At 38.3% G+C, this 21,219-nt stretch overlaps 1 protein-coding gene across 1 annotated transcript in view; it reads right to left on the reverse strand.

Annotated features, from left to right (window-relative positions):
• Positions 1-719: 719 nt before the first annotated feature.
• plxna1a (plexin A1a) overlaps positions 720-21,219 on the reverse strand; it is a 259,133-nt gene continuing 238,633 nt past the window's right edge. The window contains exons 26-34 of the mRNA XM_067445763.1: positions 20,268-20,414; positions 18,471-18,630; positions 16,457-16,560; positions 15,572-15,668; positions 11,467-11,657; positions 8,813-8,982; positions 8,499-8,711; positions 8,222-8,372; positions 720-4,266 (exon numbers count right to left, since the gene is read on the reverse strand). Of these exons, the coding sequence (XP_067301864.1) occupies positions 4,171-4,266; positions 8,222-8,372; positions 8,499-8,711; positions 8,813-8,982; positions 11,467-11,657; positions 15,572-15,668; positions 16,457-16,560; positions 18,471-18,630; positions 20,268-20,414 (1,329 nt within the window). The 3' untranslated portion in view covers positions 720-4,170. The remainder of the gene's footprint in view (positions 4,267-8,221; positions 8,373-8,498; positions 8,712-8,812; positions 8,983-11,466; positions 11,658-15,571; positions 15,669-16,456; positions 16,561-18,470; positions 18,631-20,267; positions 20,415-21,219) is intronic.

Genomic DNA, 21,219 nt, shown 5'->3' on the forward strand with positions numbered 1-21,219 from the left:
CACCCCAGGCCTGTGAATTTATGTGACGGGCCTTAATGTGTGGTTTACATTTCCTGTTAGTTGACACAATTTCATATTTGAAATCTATTCATTGCATACAATCATCAGGATTGTATGGAAGCTTGTTTGTGCCACAGAATAAAACATTTTAAAAGATAATTGACACATTTTTCCCAGAATTGCAAGATTTAAAGTCTCAAATTGTGAGTTATAAAGTAAGAATTTAATACAAACTCACAATTGTGAGAAAAAGTCTCACAATTCGGACTTTTTAATAAACAAACTTTATATCTCACAATTCTGATTTCATAGCACGCAATTGCGAATTTATATCTTGTAACTCTGACTTTATAACTCACATTTGTGACTTTATATCACCCAATTCTGAGATAAAAAGTCAGAATTCTGAGATAAAAAGTCAGAATTATTTTGTTTAATTTTGTGGCGGACACAAGCATAGGATTGGGAGTTTTAAATGAGTGTGACATTTACAGTCAGAGATTTTGCATTGGGTTCAAATTGGCTACATCATGCGAATTTGCTGCATTGACCAACAAAAACTGCTTGGTTAAAAAGTGACCTTCATGCTCTTTTCATGCATGCAATGTTTTGCTAATGTGAAAGATTGCAAAATTCGACAGACAAAAAGATCAGAACACATTTATACAGTGAAGCATGATACACTAGAATCAGAAGACAAGGGACACCAGCAATTTTAGCGAAAAATGTTTAATCTCTCCTTGATGCATGTTTATTTACACATAATAAATTTGCAAAATAGGAAAGAGCACAATATTTACACAATGAGCATTTAACAGCCAACCTGTCACAGTTGATTCAAGTCTGAAACTCTTCAAAAGGTATCAGAATTAATAAAGTATTAAAATTCTTTAGTTTTCGTTTTCTTTGAAATCTACATGCTCACATTTTGTTCCTACGCTTAAATTAAATCATCCTTTCAAAAAAGGATTGTTCCTTCAATCTTGAAACACCATGAGCGGGAAAAAAAACAAAAAAACGGATTGGTCTTTTGGACTGAGGAGGAGTGTAAGAAAGGGGGCGTGGCCTGACAACGATAAAGAGGCGTATGGAAAGAGATGGACTGCGGGTCATGAGAAAAACGAGGGAGGAGTTGACAAGGCACTCTGTGCGAAACGAAAACTCTGTGAGTCTGAAACACCTGTTCAGCTTGTTTTCCCTCTACAATGTCTTTTTTTGTTCCTGTACTCAAAGTAGTTCTCAAAACAAGTGGCGCAAAATAAGAGGCATCACTCAAATACTTTACACAGCGAAATCTTTGAAGTGTTCAAATATCTCTTAAGAGTTCCACATGTTCCACAACTCAACATCTAAAAACAATTGGAAATCAAAGATAGCACTCGTCATGAAAAGAAATTCAATGAAAAGAAAGGCAAAGACGACATCAAAGTGAAACACATGTCCTGAGACATTACAATGCAACCAGCTGCTTTACAATCACCATCACCAAAGTCTCGCTAACGAAGCACAAAGCACACCGAGATATTTCCATCCGGAAAAGATGATCAAAAATAAAAAAACATGACCAGAAAGTACATTATGATATGTAGAATGAACATCATCAGCCTTTGGAATGAAAGTAGAACAGCATGCTTGTATACTCGAATCGTTTTGATGCATGCAGAACCTCATCTACTGAAAATGAAGGAAGGAAGGCCAGGCGGAGAGATCCAAGTCTCCTGTAATGCTATCCACCCAACCGTCTCCTTCTACTGTTAGAATTAAGACACGCACGTCCGACAGCAGTGTGTATGTCCACTTTTAGGAAGTCTATCTATCTATTTAGCTACTTCACCGCCGGTTTCTTTCACATAGCTTGATCTGGCATCTAAGAGTTTATGAGAGCTAAACACAAACAAGGAAATAAATCCAACATCGATCTAATTTGTTTCCGTGCTGATGAAAACGAATGCAGTTCCTACAGGTGAGCATCTGGAATCTAAAGGGAGATTGTCTTTACCGTGGAAGATACGTTCTAGAGAGTTGTGGAGGCCTGCTCCTGGTTGATTAGGAGAAATCGCAATGGCGTAAAATCAATAACGTAAACCTTAATCCCAAAATAAATAAATGAGTTAAGAGTGATTCTGTATTACTTTCCCAGCTGGAACGAACCCTGATGTATGGCTGAGGTAAAGCGAGCGAGAACCCGTCAAAAGCTCAGTTTGTGTGTCTCACTCTCTCTCGCTCTCATTGGGTTTCTGACATAAATCTTTCAAAGATGTTTCTATCGCATCTCAGAAAGTCTACATCTGCTTTAATCTCAGTGGAAAGCCAAAGGAGGAAAGGCTTTCTCTTGTTTGAACACGACTGACTTTAAGAGAACCGCTGCAGCACATGAAAGCGAGTCACCGCAATACACATTCTCACAGAGTTACCCACGCTCGCAAGAGAGAAGATAAAGTGAACTCCAAAACAACTAAGTTGGCGAAGAAAAGTAAAGCAGAACTCGACTTCATCTGCTCGATACCCCTGAAAACGTTTGAGAATCGCTTCGTATTTGTATTTTTAACACTGCTAATCACAGATCCTGATAGGAGTTAGTGGACTGTTGAAAGCCAAAAATTAACAAGATAAAGCACAAAAGTTTTTTTTTTCCTTTTCTAAAATGGCATAAGACAGCCAAGTAGCTTATAAGCTCAAACTGGACAAAACAAATAAATAAAAATACTTCATAAAAAGACATGATGGCTGTTTAGGAACGTTACCACCTTGCTGAGCTCAATTCAAATCAACTTTAAGCTTAACTACCAGTATTCGAAGATAGGTAACATTCACATACGATCATTCGGCTTTAAAAACATTGATTTTAAGCTTTTAAAAAAAAAAAAAAACAAGGCTGCTAAGAGAGATGTGGAACTGCATGGAAATAACATTTGCTACATTTACAGTGATATCACAGAATCTTTTCAAAATGCCAGATTGTGACATCATCAGTAACGGAACACATTCTTCGGTTCTTCAATCTCAAGTTTTCCTTCATTCTAGACTGATTTGTGCAAAAGTTACCGAGTGCTCATGTTTTTAATATGAGAAATGAACGCAAGATGAAAACGGCCAATTATTATTATCGATTCAGTTTTTGCACGGAGTATGTCCTCAAGTGGCTTTCAGACTGAAACCATAATAGCAATAAAGGTTGAAAAAAAAGTGTACAAACTAAATACACAGATTCATCCACCAACTAAACAATGAACCATTTGTTTTTCGGCAGGACATTTTCCTCCAAAAACACTGGGTACCACATGGGAACACATTTGTCTGAGTTTGTTCTTTTTTGCACTTTTTTCACTCTCAGTTCTTCAGTCACTAGGGTAATCAACATTTAAATCATAACACATTTTATCTAAAGAAAATCAGTTTTTTTTTTTTTTTTGCACTAACAACATTCAAATAAAACATGGCACAGGACATTTTTTTCGATATTTTTTCATAGTTCAGTCTTTGTTTCAAATATCAAATTCATCTTATTCTTTTCTATGTTAAAATGGAAAACTTTGTACGCATCTTTTTACTCTTTTTGTATAAAAATGCAGTTGTATTTATATATCTATACACATTTATATATATATTTATATCATTTTCATTTGTTTAGTTCCTGTAAATTGTGCAAATTCAGCAGTAACACAAGTGGCAGGAGACTGGATCAAGAGAGTCCTTCGATCAACCCAAAGAGCAAAAAATAACGAATAAAACTGTTGATGTAAGCGCTAAAACAAGATATTTTTTGCGAAAAGAAAAAGAAAAAAAATCACTGCTTTTATCCTTTGTAGGCTTTAAGGTCTTCTGGCTCATAATACAAGACATCCTTGGTGAGTAAAAGCACACAAGCGTGGCTCAACACACTCCAAAATGATAAAAATCCGAAAAACAAAGTCCTATTGGTTGGACGTGATGTCCAGGGGGAGACATTCTGGTGCGTGTTGAGTTCAAAGGAAGTGATAAAAGAGGATTTCCACCCTGGGCTGAGGGGTCTCCAGTGTACTGCTTCTGTCCTTGCAGTCCGTTAGCTTAGTGTGTGTGTGTTCGTGTTTGTGTGTGTGTGTGTGAGTGTGAGTGTGGGCGAGGCTCGGGATGGGCTCAGGAGGTCAGAGAGGGCCAGCTGAGGTGGGCGGAGAGGCGGGGAGGGGGTCCTCAGCTTGTCAGAGCCATGGTGTCGATAACCTGTTCCAGTTTACTGCGCAGTCTCTGTCGCCGAGCTAACTCGTCCTTCTGTAGAGCGGACAGGATCTGTAGAGGAGGAAATGACCTCAGATTAGATTGCTTTCACAGTGTAGTTGGTACTTTAGTTGGTTTATGAGGCAACAGGCTTGTGTTAAAGGTGCAGTATGTAAAAATGACAGCTAGTAGTTGAAATGGGAACTGCAGTCAAAAATCTAAATATTGGAGAGGGTTGTTTTTCCTTCCCACTCCTAAAACTCAACACGGGTTGCCAGATTGGGGACACACAACAGGAGCGCTATTGACAATGGAAGGCGATGGCCCTTACCGTGCGTTCACACCGCCGCCGGCGAAAGCGTCAAAATTCGCTCTTGCCGCCCTGACAACGACGCTGTAGAAAGCTCCGTGGACGTGCTGCCGCTCTGACGTAGATCGAATGTTCTTTCTTTTTTTTTTATTGAATTTAAAGAGGCCGCAAATCAAACAAGCATGTTGATGGATATACTAACCACAAGTAGGGTATAAATTAACTTCATTAAATCATTTAAATGTGAAAGTAAGAATTAATTGCATACCCGCTGAACAACGAGCGTTCTAGCGCCTGTAAAATAGTGTTGCGCGACTTCTTAACAAATTACACATCACTATGAATGATCTTGTCATAAATGATAGAGAAACCCGCACAGCAATGATCAACCTCTCCTACAATTTGCTTGGGAACTAATGTGGTCGGAACCAAAGTTTACAGGCCTGCGTTATCTGGATTTCTCTTAAGCGGAGCACTTCTACATTCTGACTGGTTGCCGCCGAACCGCGTCATAGCTCATTACTATAAAGTTGAGCTGATTTCAACTCTCCTAGACGCCCAAATCGTCCAAGACGCACCGCGCCCCTCTCGCCGGAGCTCGCCGCCCGGCTCCCATTGAAAATGAATGACTTCCGGCCAGCTTGCCGCTCTCGCCGCCGGCGGTGTGAACGCAGTTATTCTATAAGTTTATGAACTGATTAACATGTTAATATGCCTGTGGTCATAAAGATTTTAGATGGATGGCGAGGCTTTTTCAGTTGGGTATAATCTGACTAACTGGCAACCCAGGGGGTCAATAATTCTATTGGCTAAATTAGCAGTTGGTGGAAACACACAGACCAAAATAAAAACAGACATTCTGACATGAAACACATTACAAAGTAGAACAACGGGCTGTAGTATGTGAACTTAGAATTTTTGCTAAATATCTGCAAACATACTATGGTATTTTTATGCTTCAGTACAGTAAAAGAAAAAATGACACGTTTACATTTACAATGACATAATTCTCTCTATGGCAATTATAAAATACTAGTACTGTCAAATTGATTGTTTTGTATATAAGGAATGTGTACAAGGTTTTGTTTAAGTAAAGTTCTAAGTTTAAGGAAGGGCTTTCAAGTGTTTTAAGTTAAATAAAGAAAGAGTATTGTTTTATATATATATATATATATATATATATATATATATATATATATATATATATATATATATATATATATAATAAATCTCCTTAACCTCTTTCTGTTCCTGTCGCTTAAGAATAGAATAGCAAAAAACCAAGTCAAACCGAAAACCGTGGTTAAAACCGAGGTATGTATTGAACCGTGGACTAACTGTATTATTGCATCCCATATATATATGTATATGTCACAATAATAATATACATAGCACTACTGCTGATTTCATGTTGACTTTAAAGAAGCTGAGGTTCAAACCCACAATCTTTTGGTTACCAGTCTACTTAGCTTTATCGCTCCCTTTGGGTGTGTGTTTTTCTGTTGACAGAAATGCAAATGTGATCACGCCCGATCACGCCACTCAAAAGTTGTTTGCGAAGCGAGAGATGCTAACACCCATCTGTGTGGTGTACCCAAAAAACAAGTGCCTAAACGTAAAGGAAATGGGAAAGAAAAGAATCTCCAACACCCTCAGCGTTAGATAATGGACTGCTAATTTCCCTCCTGTTTTCACGCAGGTTCAGCGAGGGTGTTCATGTGGACACGTGTGCATCTGGATAATAAAGACTAATGAACATAAACGGCTGTTTAAAACGCAACCAGCTGCAGTGTATTAATGTCAGACAGAGAGAGGGAGAGCCGTTTCATACAGCAGCAAGATGATGTTTGATGAGTTGTGTTAGACTAAACTCTCCCGAAGGTAAGGAAATGGAAGATGGAAATGAAATCATTTAAAAAGAAACAGGGCTAGGTGCTAACTATGGACACCTTTTTTATATCTGCGTAATGGGTGAAGAAACACAATCGTAAATGTAGGAATAATTATGCAGACCCACTGTGTCTATTTCTTTTCTTTTCACTAAACACACACACACACACACACACATTCCCTCATTTCTGTGTGAGGTAGAACTAAATGGTCTCCTTCGGCGGCTCATTATCTCTCCATTTATCCAGCCTGGCTGGAATGAGTCACTGCTTTTGACACATGATCTCGAGTGTGATGTCAGATGGCGTTATGTGTGAAGGGCTACATGGATAATACTGTATCTGAGTGGCCATGTATTAAAAGTGTTAGGTTTTAGATTTTGCCATTTTAACAGCCTATTATGCTTCGCTTTGGTTGGATTCTGGTGTACTAGTCAGAGAAGTCTCTATTTTTCATCTTTTCCTCTGAAACATCTATAGAATGACACACGACACACTATTCTTTAAACAAATGTAGTATGCTGCATTTAAACTGTGCATAGTAAGGGACTTTCCTGTATGCATCAAATAGCTACTTTTCATTTGCTAAAATGTGCGGGCAAAGCACACTGTATGAAATAGTGCATCCCATGAGGCAATGTGCTCATCTCAAGCTTCTATTCTCAAAATGAACTGGAAGTGATATCAGCTGGAGTCCAACACTGCTTAAATATCTCTGCCATGAAATGTTTATGCAAAAATTGACAATTTCTGAGATGATAACTAGATAAAACATGCAACAGTGTGGCCATGTGACAACAGAAATGTGAAATGTTTATTGTTTTTCCCGCCCCCTCCTCCTGAGACTCAACACGGGTTGCCAGTTTGGGGACACGCAACAGGAGCGCAATTGACAATGGAAGGCGATGGCCCTTACACTATAAGTTTATGAACTGATTAACATGTTAATATGCCTCTGGTCATAAAGATTTTAGATGGATGGCGAGGCTTTTTCAGTTGGGTATAATCTGGCTAACTGGCAACCCGGGGGGTCAATAATTCTATTGGCTAAATTAGCAGTTGGTTGAAACACACAGACCAAAAACAGACATTCTGACATGAAAACATTTCAACTGGCTGTAGAATTATTATTTTTCTGAGACAAGTATGTGATTATTTTCTAAATATCTGCAAACATACTATGGTATTTTTAAGCTTCAGCACAGTAAAAAAAAAAAAAAAAATATATATATATATATATAATATGACAAGCAGCAAGTTTACATTTACAATTATCTAATTCTCTCTAGGGCTATCATAAAATACTATAACTGTCAAATCGATTAATCGCAATTAATCACATCCAAAATAAAAGTTTGTGTTTACATATATGTGGGTACTGTGTATAATTATTATATATATATATATATATATATATATATATATATATATATATATATATATATATATATATATATATATATATAATAATTATACACAGTACCCACATATATGTTTAGTGTTTATAATTATGTGTATATATATATATATATATATATATATATATATATATATATATATATATATATATATATATATATATATATATATATATATATATATATATATATATATATATATATATATATATACACATAATTATAAACACTACGAACAGTTCCGTTCTACTAGTTCCGTTACTACAAACTTTTATTTTGGATGCGATTAATTAATTTGACAGCACTATAAAATACACAATTAAACATGTTTACTGCTACATACTGCTTACTAGTAATGTGCAGTGTGCTTGTATTCCATTCAGATCGCAGCTTTTCGTTCTTGTTCTTACCTCGTCTTTGTACTTGGTGATGTAGGAGTAGATCTCGTGGAGGGCGCTCATGCTGTTAAACTGGCTCAGGTGGAGTCTGGACTGCTCCGCGAGATAAGCGCTCATGTCCTGATCACTGATGGCGGACATGCGTGCGATGTCTGAGTAATACCTGCAAGATGGCAAGACAGCAGGTCCAGATGAGCATGATGATTTGTGGTCTTTAAAGGTGATATTTAGGGTCTAATAACAGAATTTTGTGCTATATGTATCTTAAGCAAGATCTCTGTCTGCTTACCTTTCTACCCAGTTCTTGTAGTTAGGAATATCTTTAGCATAGAGCAGCTTATTGGAGGGGGAATCTTTGCCGAGCTTGTGTTCGGATGTGGAGCAGGAGTCCATGAAGGTTTGGGCAACTACGGAGAGACATGCATCCGTGATGCTGTTCTTGTGGATGTCGAACACAAACTGAGGGTTCTTGATCACATTCACCCAGAACCTTAACGGCAAACTAAGGATGAGGGAAAGGAAATGTTAGATAATGAGAACAAAATCTAGCCCATTTCAGGTTTAACGTCTTAACGAAGATGTTCAAACGCTGTCGCTCCTCACCAGTTGCTCTTCCAGGTGTGCCGAACATCTGAATCTGTGATTTGGTGTTTGTCCGCCTGCTCATCCAGGAAGTCAAACATGTATTTGATGGCGAGAGGGAGGGCACTACCACGGTGTGCCGTGCTGAATATCGTCTCGAACAAATCATCGACGAATTTCTGTAATGTACCCTGTAGTGAAAGAAATCAGAAGTGTCTTGACAATTACCCCACACTTTCATTTAATATGACTGTTAAAGGTGGGGTAAGTGTTATTTCAAAACCGTTTTACAAAACAGACTCGGGCCGAGTCCAATAACAAACTTGTAGCTAATCAGCAAGTAAGGGGCGTGTCTACTATTGATGGTAAGAAGAGAGTGCTTCAAAACACACGACATGCAGGACGGACATTAGCTGAGAAATATTATATTTTGGATTTTGCTTGAATATGCTCGGGTTTCATGTTCTCTTGTTTTTCCGTTTGCGGTAGTATTGTTGCTCACTTCAGCGATGATAAAGACCCGTTCATTTCCACACCGTATGGAGCATCGAAATCTCCTCACTGTCTGTTTCAAGCTTCAGTTCACAAAATGTGTCCCACAAGCAAGATACTATACACTTAATATATGTTTGTCTCCCCCCCCCCTCTCTCTCTATATATATAACCCTTACCCAGTCATAATTGTAATATGTTCGTTAGTTGAACTCGTGCTTGTGTTCTATCGAGTTGTTCATGAGAACAGTTTGTGTTTTTGTGATGGAAGGGTTGACTTTCATTGAATATTCGACCTGGATTAGTTACACACAGATTCTGCCATAGTCGTTGCCTGGGTTGCGTATGTGTGGGGCGGAGCTATCAAAATAGGGCCGAGACCCTTTTGGGGGTAGGGGCGTGTTTGTTTTGGTGATTCGAAATATCAACAACGGTTACCAGAAAACACTTAAATGTCAAATTTTTCATATACATTTAAAACAGTGGTTCTCAAATGGTTTTGCCCAAGATTTTGACATGAAGTTGCCCCAAAATACCTACATTGACCATACAAAAATACATACTGAAATGGTTTATCATTTACATCAACTGCATGAGTCCAACACTGAGCAAATATTAACATGAAATATACCATAGGGTCTGGCTGTTATTGTCATCAGCAAAAGACATGGGAAGCGGTTTTAAGTTAAACAATTTTTATTCTATTATTAATTATATTTATGAATTTAGCATTTTTCTTATAAATTTAGCATTTTTCTCTCCACCAGCTGACAACCACTGTATTAAAAATGACAAATTTGACCCACAATAAAATGCCAGAAAAAGACTGAAAACAGACATTTTCTCAGCTGTAAACCCTTCCTATTGGTCAAAACGGCTATTTGCACAAAATCATAACTTGCAAAAACTTACTAAAGGCCTAAAATTGCTAAAGACCCTTGAGCAGCCGAACCGGAGATGTCGGTTTATTCATCATGTCTGAGAGCGGGAGAACAGCAGTGGCGCTCAGATAATATGGAGTGTGTTGATTAGGATGCTGGCTTGTGTGTGTGTGTGTGTGTGTATGTGTGTACGAGACAGACAGACACAGTCCGCGTGGTTTCCCAGCATTCATTCCGCGCTCTGTCACCACGCACCATGAAGCACTCGATCCACAACAAATTACCTGTCTCCTGCTGTTCTCTTCCGCTCCAGCATTACATTTATCTATCATTTTTTATTATGTATCAAAATTGACCACCCGAGAGGCTTGTAAACATATTCTGATTTCATTTTTCCCTAGCCTAACAATTAGGAGGCGAAGCAATAAGCTACACAACCAAGAAAGGGGGAGAGAGAGGAATGAGGGAGGAAGACAGAAAGCGAAAAGGAGATGGCAAGAATATTATATTGTGTCCTAACCAGGTGCAATATGACGAGATTCAAGCAATTTGTCTGAATGTCGCTCTGTGATGTGACACAATCATAGCAAATCAGAACATATTTGATGTTGATGTGCAGTAGAATTTTGGAGCAATGCGATTCACATTGGGCAGGACTTCCCAGCATAACAGAAATAGAAACCAGGCAATCAACAAAATGCTCTGTCCATCATTGCTTGTTGCAACTGGTTAGGATAAAAGCACAGTTTTGCATAATTTTTTGCAACTTCAAAACTTTAAGATGGACAGACTGAAGCTCTCTTCACATTAGCAGAAGCATTCAGTGACAAAAAGACACGATCTTATTCATTTTCGATGGAAAGATGGCAACTTCTGACAACAGCAGGCCGAAAGTGGACATGTCCATGGAAGGACGAAACAAAGTTGGCAAATGTTTAACTTTATGCAAATGAGAAATGAATTTCGGTGGAGTGCATCTGATGTAGAGAAGTTGGTGGTCCAGCCGGTGGTACTTGCCTGCAAACTCAGAGCCTGAATGGTGGTTTCATGAACCCAGATAAACTGGCAAAATTCCATTTATATTAAGCATTTCCCTCCAAAATGTTTCGTTTTTAGTGGGAAGAAAACTGATGGGTTGTCTACAACATGGAATAGCATCCGTAAATGTCTTTCACAAACGATATTAGGTGACAAGTAGTGGGAACACCCACTAGTGACCTAACCAGTGGCAGTGTGAACTAATCTTAAAGTTCACCTCAAAGTTCTTAAAACTATGAACAAGAAAACTTAATGAAAGCTCACCTTGGTGGCCAGCAGTCGTGTCAGGTAGATCTCTGACACCATCTTGCTCCCGCGATCGCCCTCGCGCTGGTCTGCGTGGTCATGGTTTTTGACGAGGTGCCAGAGCTTGGTACCGCTCTCCAGATCGGGTGTGATCATGGGCGTCCTGGACCGCAGACTGTCTGGGCTGCTGGCCGTCCTCAACATGCTCTCTGAAGAGAAAGATAGAGACAATCATCAATTGATTTCTAGTATTTTATAACATGCTAGGCGAAGGAATGAAAAGAGTTATTTTAATGTTCACTATGTAAGTGAACATTATTATTTTTTTTAAAATCATGTTCATGATACTGACACCTAGCCTGACAAGCCAGACCCACATCAAGTTGTTTGGTCTGGGAAATTACCATTGACAGCTCAATCCGAGGGGCGGGATAAACGGTTGTCTTTCAAACTCCCTCTGCACGCGATAGGATAGCGCTACAACCAACCAGAGCAACGAAGGTGAAGCAGAGCTCGTTGATTAGATTAAACATTCGCTGTATCCGGTCGGCAAATCTCCGAACACATCTTCCCTTCTTAAGAATGACTTCAGTGCCGTTCTTTTCTAAGAGAAAAGCTTAACTCCAAGTCTTCCAGAGTCGCGGTCAAAGCTGATTCGAAAGACCGCTGTTAGCCAGCTCTTGTGTTTACTAGAAGCACGCAAACGCAACTCGCCCGTCATTATGTTAAACTTGCAAGTCTATTGAGAGTTGCTAGATGACACTCGCTGCAAATTAGATTTGCTGTCGCTAGGATGCGTCTAGATTTCTAGGCTAACTGGCACCATTTTATGAAAGCAATATGCCATAAAAGGCCATGCATTACAGTAATTTTACCTGGACCAAGGGCACTATTTAGGCATCTGTACAGCATTAAAATCCCTGTAATGCAATGCCGCTCAAGGCTTATTGCTTTTATTTCATCATAATCTGGAAAGTTCAGAATCTCTGGCAGTATTGAACCCATACATATAATATGAACCGAAAACCTAAACAGCATAAAAGTCACATCGGCGGTTGTAAATCAGGTCCGGCGGTCTCTTCTATCTGATGAGCAGTCGGCTGCTAAATACCCAGGAGTTACACATCAAAGATGAGAGCAGAGAAGAGCTGAGCTCTGGCTAATGGATGGTTAAGCACAGTAATCTGTCTGAGGATAAGGCATTCTGGGTAAGGATCATTTCCTGTGGATGCCCTAAACTACAATGAATATACTGCATCTGCAGAATCCATCAAAAACTCCCTCAGGTTTATTCTATCCTTAAGTGGCAAGTGGGAGTGAAAGATAGAGTCCCGCGTCTGGAGTCTAGTTAATCAGTCACAGACTGGCAGGCCGGCGTGCTTGAAAGAAACAGCAACTGTAAGCTTAATTCAGCCTCTCGCAACGCTTTCATATTACGCCACATAAAAAAGTCTAGGCTTAGAAAAACATAATAGTAAAAAAGCAAATAAATAATAAATAAAGGAATAAATAAACCAGGAAATGAGCATTTTTAAGCAACACAGAGACCACAAGATAAAGGAGGTAAACACTAATGGCTGAAACTTACTCTATGCAACTATGTCAACGCAGATATTCATGCACAGATGTGTCAGAACGCAATTCATGATGCAATGCAAGCCTGTTTCTAGTGTTGTCACAAGAATGAACATTAGCATAAAAGTTCTTCTACAGTCAGTTTTCTAGTTCAAGTCAACCACTGATGGAGCAAGTTTAAACAAGTTTTCATATGTGTAACTAACTGAAAACTAACAACTAGTCCAACAAAAGACATTTACTATCACAGTCAACGGTAATATACAACCACATGCTTACAATGCTTTGCCAGTAATAGAACAATATGCCAGCCAGGCCAACTGATGGCCATTTGGAGACTATTTTAGTACATTGTAGTAAAGTAAAGTAAACGCTCGCTTTCCATTTAAGAATCCATTCAAAAGTTTGGAAGAAATTTATATTTTTTTCGAGCAAAGATACATTAAATAAATCAAGTGACATTCATAATTAATAAAGACATAATGCATGTTCATAGTGTGTGTGTGTGTGTGTGTGTGAGAGAGAGAGAGAGTGTGTGTGTGTGTGTGTGTGTGTGTGTGTGATAGAGTGTGTGTGTGTGTGAGAGAGAGAGCAACAAATCAGAATATTACAATGATTTCTGTGATTTCATGTGACAGATAATTCAGAAATCATTCTAATATACTTGTGTGTGTGTGTGTGTGTGTGTGTGTGTGTGTGTGTGTGTGTGTGTGTGTGTGTGTGTGTGTGTGTGTGTGTGTGTTTTCGGGAAATATGAGGACACAAATGTGTACAATGACACGGGTATGACATAGGTATTACAAGGAGAGGATGAAATATTAGGACATTCAAAATGCTTTTCAAAACCTTTTCCCACTTTTCAAAATGCTTATAAATCATACAGGATGAGTTTTTTTGAGAAAGTAAAAATGCAGAATGTTTCCTGTGATGGCTAGGTTTAGGGGCAGGGGCAGTGTGGGGGGATAGAAAATACAGTTTGTACAGTGTAAAAATCATTACACCTATGGAATATCCACACGATTAACAAAAACAAATGTATGTGTGTGTGTGTTTGAGAGAAAGAGAGAGAGGGGGGGGACAACAAATCAGCATATTAGAATGATTTCTAAAGGTGACACAGACGTTTTTTTTGCGTCACAGGAATAATTTTTTTTTTTAAATGCATTAAAATAGAAAACATTTCTTTTAAATAGTTATATTTTTTTCATAATATTAAATTTTTTACTTTATTTTTAATTTTTAATAAATGTGGCCTTAATGAGCATATTAATACATAAAAAAAATCTTATCTATCCCAACCTTTTTAGCAGACGTTTATGTGTCATTTGCTCATGCATATATCAACATTGTATCAGTTATACTGCTTATATTGAAATCAGACACACAAAAAAAAAAACATATTGGTCATCAAATGCCTTTGCAGAACGAGGTTTTCTATATTTTTATGAGTATGTTTCTGGTCGAACAGGCCATTCACGCTTGCATGGAGCTAGCAATGAGCAAGTGTTTGTATCTCGTTCCTCAATGCGACACAAATCTCATATAATGTTCAGCTCAGGGTAATAAAGGATGACACGAATATATAAAAATACCCAGTGAGCAGAAATAAGACTTCCTCTGTTCTCTCCTGCGGCTTGTGAATGCATCGTTCATTATTAATGGTACGGGTGTCAAACTTCATTACGGAGGCCCAGGGAGATGCATATCTGTCCACTGCTCTTATCGCCATGTCCATTCTGGAGGCTGGGGAGGAATGTTCATTTGGGTATTGAAGATATGAATTGACTTCCTGTAGCAGGGTGTGAAGGGATTTGGAACAGTGTTCAAAGGTATTTTCAGGAGCTTACATATATTCAGGAAATCAAGTAAAAACAAATTTCAAAAATCATGCAATCAGATCATGTAATGACAATGATCCGCATTGGCGTCACTCTTGACACCACAGTGACTGCGGAAACTGCTGGCGTTTCCATGGCAACGAGCGAAACACAACTTGAACAACAATACGAATGTGTGTCCGGTGTTTGAGCACTCCGAGAATTATCTGAGACATGAAGCCCCCTCTCAGAGGGAAATATAATGGACGTCTGCCATGAGAGAGCCATGGCTTGAGTGCATGTAATTCTGCGGCAATCACTGATACTCGCTTCTGAGAAGGCCAGACAACATTAAACAGCTTTTTCTCTCTGATCCGCTTTCCTTTTTTTGGGATGAGGAACAAAACACCTTCAGTTCTGTGCTATCATCACCTCTTATTCGCACAAGCACCCAAAGTGCTCTGTAAACAAAACAAAATCATCACAAAGAACATTGAAAAACATCAAGTCCGTCGGCTGTTTGAAATCGAGACACGAGGACGCGATTCTAGTGCGACTCCTCATTTTTAAGGGAAAATGGAGGCCGGTGAGCTTCTGGGTGCAATAAATACAAATCTCTCGGGTGAATATGGTAGACGTGATCTCATTCTTCTGAAGACAGTCTCTGAGGAGACGAGACATGGAAGTTCTGAGGGGAACATCAAAACAGGAAGTCGAGACAGAGTTCTTACCGTATCTGCTGAGGGACTTGGTGAAGGTGGACGAGTTTGAGATGTTGTACGCGGAGTTTTGCTTTGGCACCAGGGCGATAACAGACCCGTCTGTTACCTGAGGACAGTGAGGAATTCAACATTACTGCAAAACTCTCTATAGTGCACTATATTCTGCAAATCAAAGATATATTACGTGACAACACTACAAAAATCATAATGGAGGTACACTGCCAGTCAATAGTTTGGAATAATTAAAACATTTTTTTTGATAATTGAGTATCATATCAGCATTTTAGAATGTTTTCTGACGGATCATATAACACTGCGCAATATTTATATATATATATATATATATATATATATATATATATATATATATATATATATATATATATATATATATATATATATAAATAAAGTATTTTACTGTATTTTTGATGAGCATTAGATACATTGGAAACCATTAAAAGATAATGTATATTATTCAATACTTTTGCCCAGTAGTGTATGATTAAATGGTTATGTTTTGTAGTTAAGGACATAAAACAACTTTTAAATGTGTTTCCAACTTATTTGACTGGCGAGTTTCCATGACATTTACAGTCATTGTTTTTTAAAAATTATTTCCATCACGATTTGTATTCCAGGTAACAATTCTTGGAATAAAGATATAATTTTGTACAAAAATAATAATAAATACAGACATTTCCATGACATTTTATATATTTCCATGATGTTCCAGGCCTGGCGAACACGAACACATGAACACACGAACACACACACACACACAATGGAAAACCTGAATATTGCCATGCTCATGAGTACATCACCAAATTCTGCCATTCTTCGACTATAACGTCTTTATTTTCCTTATTAGCGTTTAGGTGAGGACAGTGACCGTACCTGATAGTGTGCTAGTGTGTTCAGCCGTTTCCAGTCATTATCAATCTTTGTAGTGACATCCTCATCCTGAAGAATGATCCTCGCCAGTCGCCCCTGGCGCCACTCTGCAACAGAAAACAACATGAAGGTGTGTGACATTTCATGTTTTAAAAAACAGTATTTGCTTATTTATTAATCAAAGTTCCAAATGAGGACATCCCCAAATGCTTCCCAAAGAAAGTTTGGTCATATTTAGCTCACTTTTGGGGACAGTTTTGCACTCAAACTCTAGTTATGTGTATACACGCGCACATCACTCCCACAGCAAGGACGACTGACCACTTGAGGGAAGCTTTCCTCTTTAGAAACGCTTCATTTAGAGCTCATAACCTTGTGCAGACCTTGTCTGGATCTCCCTGTGCAGAGTGAAGTCACTTTTCATAGCTGAAAACATACTGAAAACATGCACTTGCTGTTAACAGAGGCCGAGCGATAAGTCTGACTCCGGGTCAGATCTAAATGAAGGATCTGATCAAGGTCATGGGAATAACTATTGTAAGCCTCTTACAAGCAAACCGTTCCAATAAACAACCTTCCTGTTTGCTTGTTTGTTTGTTTGTTTGTTGCAGGAGGAAGTCACAGTTTCTTATTTCGAAACAGATTCTGAAAGACAACTGCCAAGGAACAGAGCAAAGCCAGAAGAGATCTGCAGCTGATAGCATCACTCAGTCTGAGCCAGATGACAATCATGTTGGGAACTGCTCTAGCTAATGGGATCTTGCTGTGGATGATATGGTTCAGTGTCTATTTCCCTGGTGCCCACAACGGTGACTTCAGCATCCATTTATATCAAGCTGCTGATAAGCTGAACATTTGTATCAGCTGACAGTACCTGCTCTGAACAGAGGCATTTGATTGCAACGTGAAACAGGGATGATGATAATAATTCTGTTTAATAATTTAATAAAGCTCAACAATTGTCGAATAATCAGTTTGAGCTGTTCAGTAAATGTTCAGTGATCATAATCTGTGTCTAAATATATAACTAAAGTTTATGTACACTGTAACTCTATCAGTCTTCCTGTATCATCTCCTGAATTCGTGCATATTATTGAGCTCAAAAATATTTAACTTCAGTGGACAGGATATTCATAAAAAAAAGAAAAGAAAAAAAAAGAATAAAATATCCACATTAAGCACACTATTATACACTTATAATAATATCAAAACGTATTTAATTACATTTTATATATAACATTTATATATTTACATTTTTTATATATAATCGAAATATGGAAGTGCATATGAAATATGCATATGGAAGATTACAAATGCATTTTCTAGTAATAAAGTCAACATATAAATAGACTAATTAATCAATAATTATTTGAATAATTTATTTATTTGATTAATTGACGTATGTAACATGCAATATTCCACTGATATATCCATCTTGAATCATAACAGCACTGCCACCCACTTATCCGAGCCGCAAATCTCTCTAGGGCTTTACACACTGCATTTAAGCCTGGGTAATCGTCTTTTTAACCCTGGCTAAGGCCACTCATTACCACGGTTTATGCAACGTTTCACTCTTGTAATTTTGAAACAGAGTTAGCACCACTTTTAACCCTGGGTTATGAAACCCTCCCCAACTGCAGCGGCAAAGGTGCACACTATACAGTGTGAAATGATGCAGTGCTAGAATGTTATTTAGCAACATTATTAAACTGCCTCAGCGCTGACCTCATTAAATAGTCATGTGCTTTGCACAGCCAAACTTTCACTTGAACATGTAAACATTTTCAGAAGGACAGGCAGTTATTAAAATCAATCAATCTTATTGACCTCATAAATATGCAAATGAGAACATTAACCCAGGGCTTCCGAATGTAAGAATGTGAACCTAACTGCCCAGGATTAATTGCAAACCAGGGCAAAGAGTTGAACGGTGTGAAATATGAAACAAGGTAAGCCAGGATGTTACGATCCAGGGTTTAGAATGACCTAATGGTTCTTTCTCAAGAGATCTTACCCAGGTCCATGTCTCCAGCTTTGGGTCTCTGTGAGTAGGGGCTTCCTTTATACACAGCATCTAGAAGCTTCTCTTTCACCTGGGTGATTGTGTCACAGTTCAGGCATTTCACCGTCACCTCCGGGCCATTCTCGTTCTCTGGGTTCACACAATGAAGTGTCTAAAAAGAGAAGAGATAAATAAGTCTGAGCAATTTATCATTAGCTTCTCGTTTGATCAGTTAAAGCACTCAGTACTGTAAAAGTAAGTTGAAAACACCATTGCTCTGTTCGATAAAACAAATGAGCAGCCTACACATGCAGCTGCTTTCTAAAAAAAGCTCACAAGTGACTGATTTGGAATGCTCTACATTTTGAATATCATCAACAAAGGTATAAACACTCCAAATAAGCGCACAGAGAATCAACTCAATTAATTTAGAGATTCCTGTTAGAATTTTACTCTGATAAGCAAATATGTTAACACTTTATTTTAATGTTCAGTTAACTAGTTGCTTATTAGCATGCATATTACTAGGATATTGGCTGTTGATTATAACTTATAAAGCACATATTAATGCCTTATTCTGCGTGACCTTATTCTAGATCTCTTAATCCTACCCAATACCTAAACTTAAATGCTACAAAAACTACCTTACTAACTATTACTAAGCAGTAAATTAGGAGTTTATTGAGGCAAAAGTCGTAGTTAAAGGTAGTGTATGTAAGACTGTGGCCAAAACTGTGGCAATCACTTTCAAATCCCTGACTCAAGGTTGCCAGATAGGCTGCAGGATCTAGCAGGAGCGTTTGTAACTGCAGCTGTGGTACCTAGAGCAGATCTGGCAACCCGGATGTCGAAACACTACTGACTTTGTGATTGGTAGATAGGTGGAGGGTGGAGCTTCAGGCCAAAACATCAACATCAGTTGAGGGCTGCAACAACAACTTTTAAATGACAATATCCTGGCCGAACCGATTCCGTTCCTGGCCGATTTCTTAATGTCTAGAGATATATCAGGGCCATTTTATGATTAATTAAAATACATTACATACAGATGGCGTTTTGACTGAAACTACTTCTGCTGCATGAGATGAGAACACATCTTTACAATTTTCTGGGTCTTAAAAGAGTCTGCGTTTGTGATACATGTCCTTATTTCATACAAGACGCTAGCTCGCTTTGTCTGGATGTGTTTAAATCTGCTTGAAGTTTACGTTTTTGCCACCTATCACTCATGCGCACTTCAATAAGCTGACAGAAAGCAGGTTAATGCGTTTAAAAGCAGTACAAAATCGGGGTAAGAGGCAAAAAACTACCTGTCCCAACCGGTTTAATCTTACGCTGTTTATGACCATACTCCGATAAAAGAAAACGGGTTACCGCGTTTACATGACCATGTTCATTGTCAGATTATTAGGCATAATCGGCTTAAGAACGTGCATGTAAACGTGCTCATTTATAGCTTGTAAAGTCCATTCAAGAAAAACTTGCTAGATGGCGTGTAAACTGTGTAGGTTGCATGTTCGTTTCATCCAATCAGTGACGCTGACACTGTAAATATGCAAATAAGGATGTTATCCCAGGGTTTAGAAATGTACAGTGTGAAACGTCTGCTTGTGAATACCAGAATTAATTGTTAACCCTGGGTGTAAAGAATTATGTTTACCCAGGGTTTAGGTTGAACCAGGGTTATTTAACCTGTGAAAAACCCTTTTTACTAAACATTAATTTTTATAGTAATATAGCGATATGCATGTCCTTCAGATGAGTGAGCTAATGTTGTGCACTGTACACCGAGTGTGTGCTTGCACTGACCAGCGTCTTATAGTCGATCTGCTGTCGGATGAGTTTGTCCTCACTGAGGGAGTATCGGGCCTCTCCAGTGATGGCGTCTATAGGGCCTTTTTCCATCTGCTGTTTAATAGCACAGTACAGCATGAAGAGAGGCTCGCCCGCACACTCCTGTAGAGAAAGAAACAACAACAGTTGTTAGGACTCCACATTGTCATGAAAACACGCACCGTGTTTTTTTTTTTTCACCTCATAAAAAGTGAAAGACAAAGCAAAAAGATGACGCAATCAATAGCTCTTCTTTCCTTTCACAGTAGCTCGCGGACATAAAATGCATTTCAGGTATGTATATTGAGCAAAACTTGATTACTGATAAACTGTCACTTCAGATGTGAAAAACAAGCGGCTATAATGGCACACCGCTTTCAAATAATCACAAGGACTTGCCAATCAATACAACCATTAGCCTCTCACACCCTCAAAAAGCCCCTCTCAAAAAAGACAAACAGTTTAAACGTAGGGAATAGAGAGAGCAATAGATGGAGGTTAACGATTGGGAGGAAGCACTTAAACCCCTTTGTGAAATGAACGAATAGGTGTGGAGAGAGAAAGAGAGAGAGAGGCGGCAGGGATGTGGATTGATAGGCTGATTTCTACATTAGCATTAACATTTTTCTCTAACAAACAACTTTTATGTTTTTCAGTTTCTTAATTATTCATATTTATGTTTCTGTTTGAATCAGGCATCCATTAGCAGTTAGCTAGCCTCATGTAGTCTGACCTGCGGCCTATAGTGAAGTAAGACGACATGTAAATCAACCAACCACCGAGTTGTTTTTGTTAACTACAAACTAAACTGAAATCAAATTAAATATAAATGTTAGATAAAAAAATAAAATAAAAACTTGAATTAAAAATGTTGCTTTGGCAACTAAATAAATAACTATATACGTTTAAGCTGAAGTACTGCAACTAA

The sequence above is a fragment of the Pseudorasbora parva genome, chromosome 6 (assembly GCF_024679245.1).
Source record: "Pseudorasbora parva isolate DD20220531a chromosome 6, ASM2467924v1, whole genome shotgun sequence".
NCBI classification, from domain to species: domain Eukaryota; kingdom Metazoa; phylum Chordata; class Actinopteri; order Cypriniformes; family Gobionidae; genus Pseudorasbora; species Pseudorasbora parva.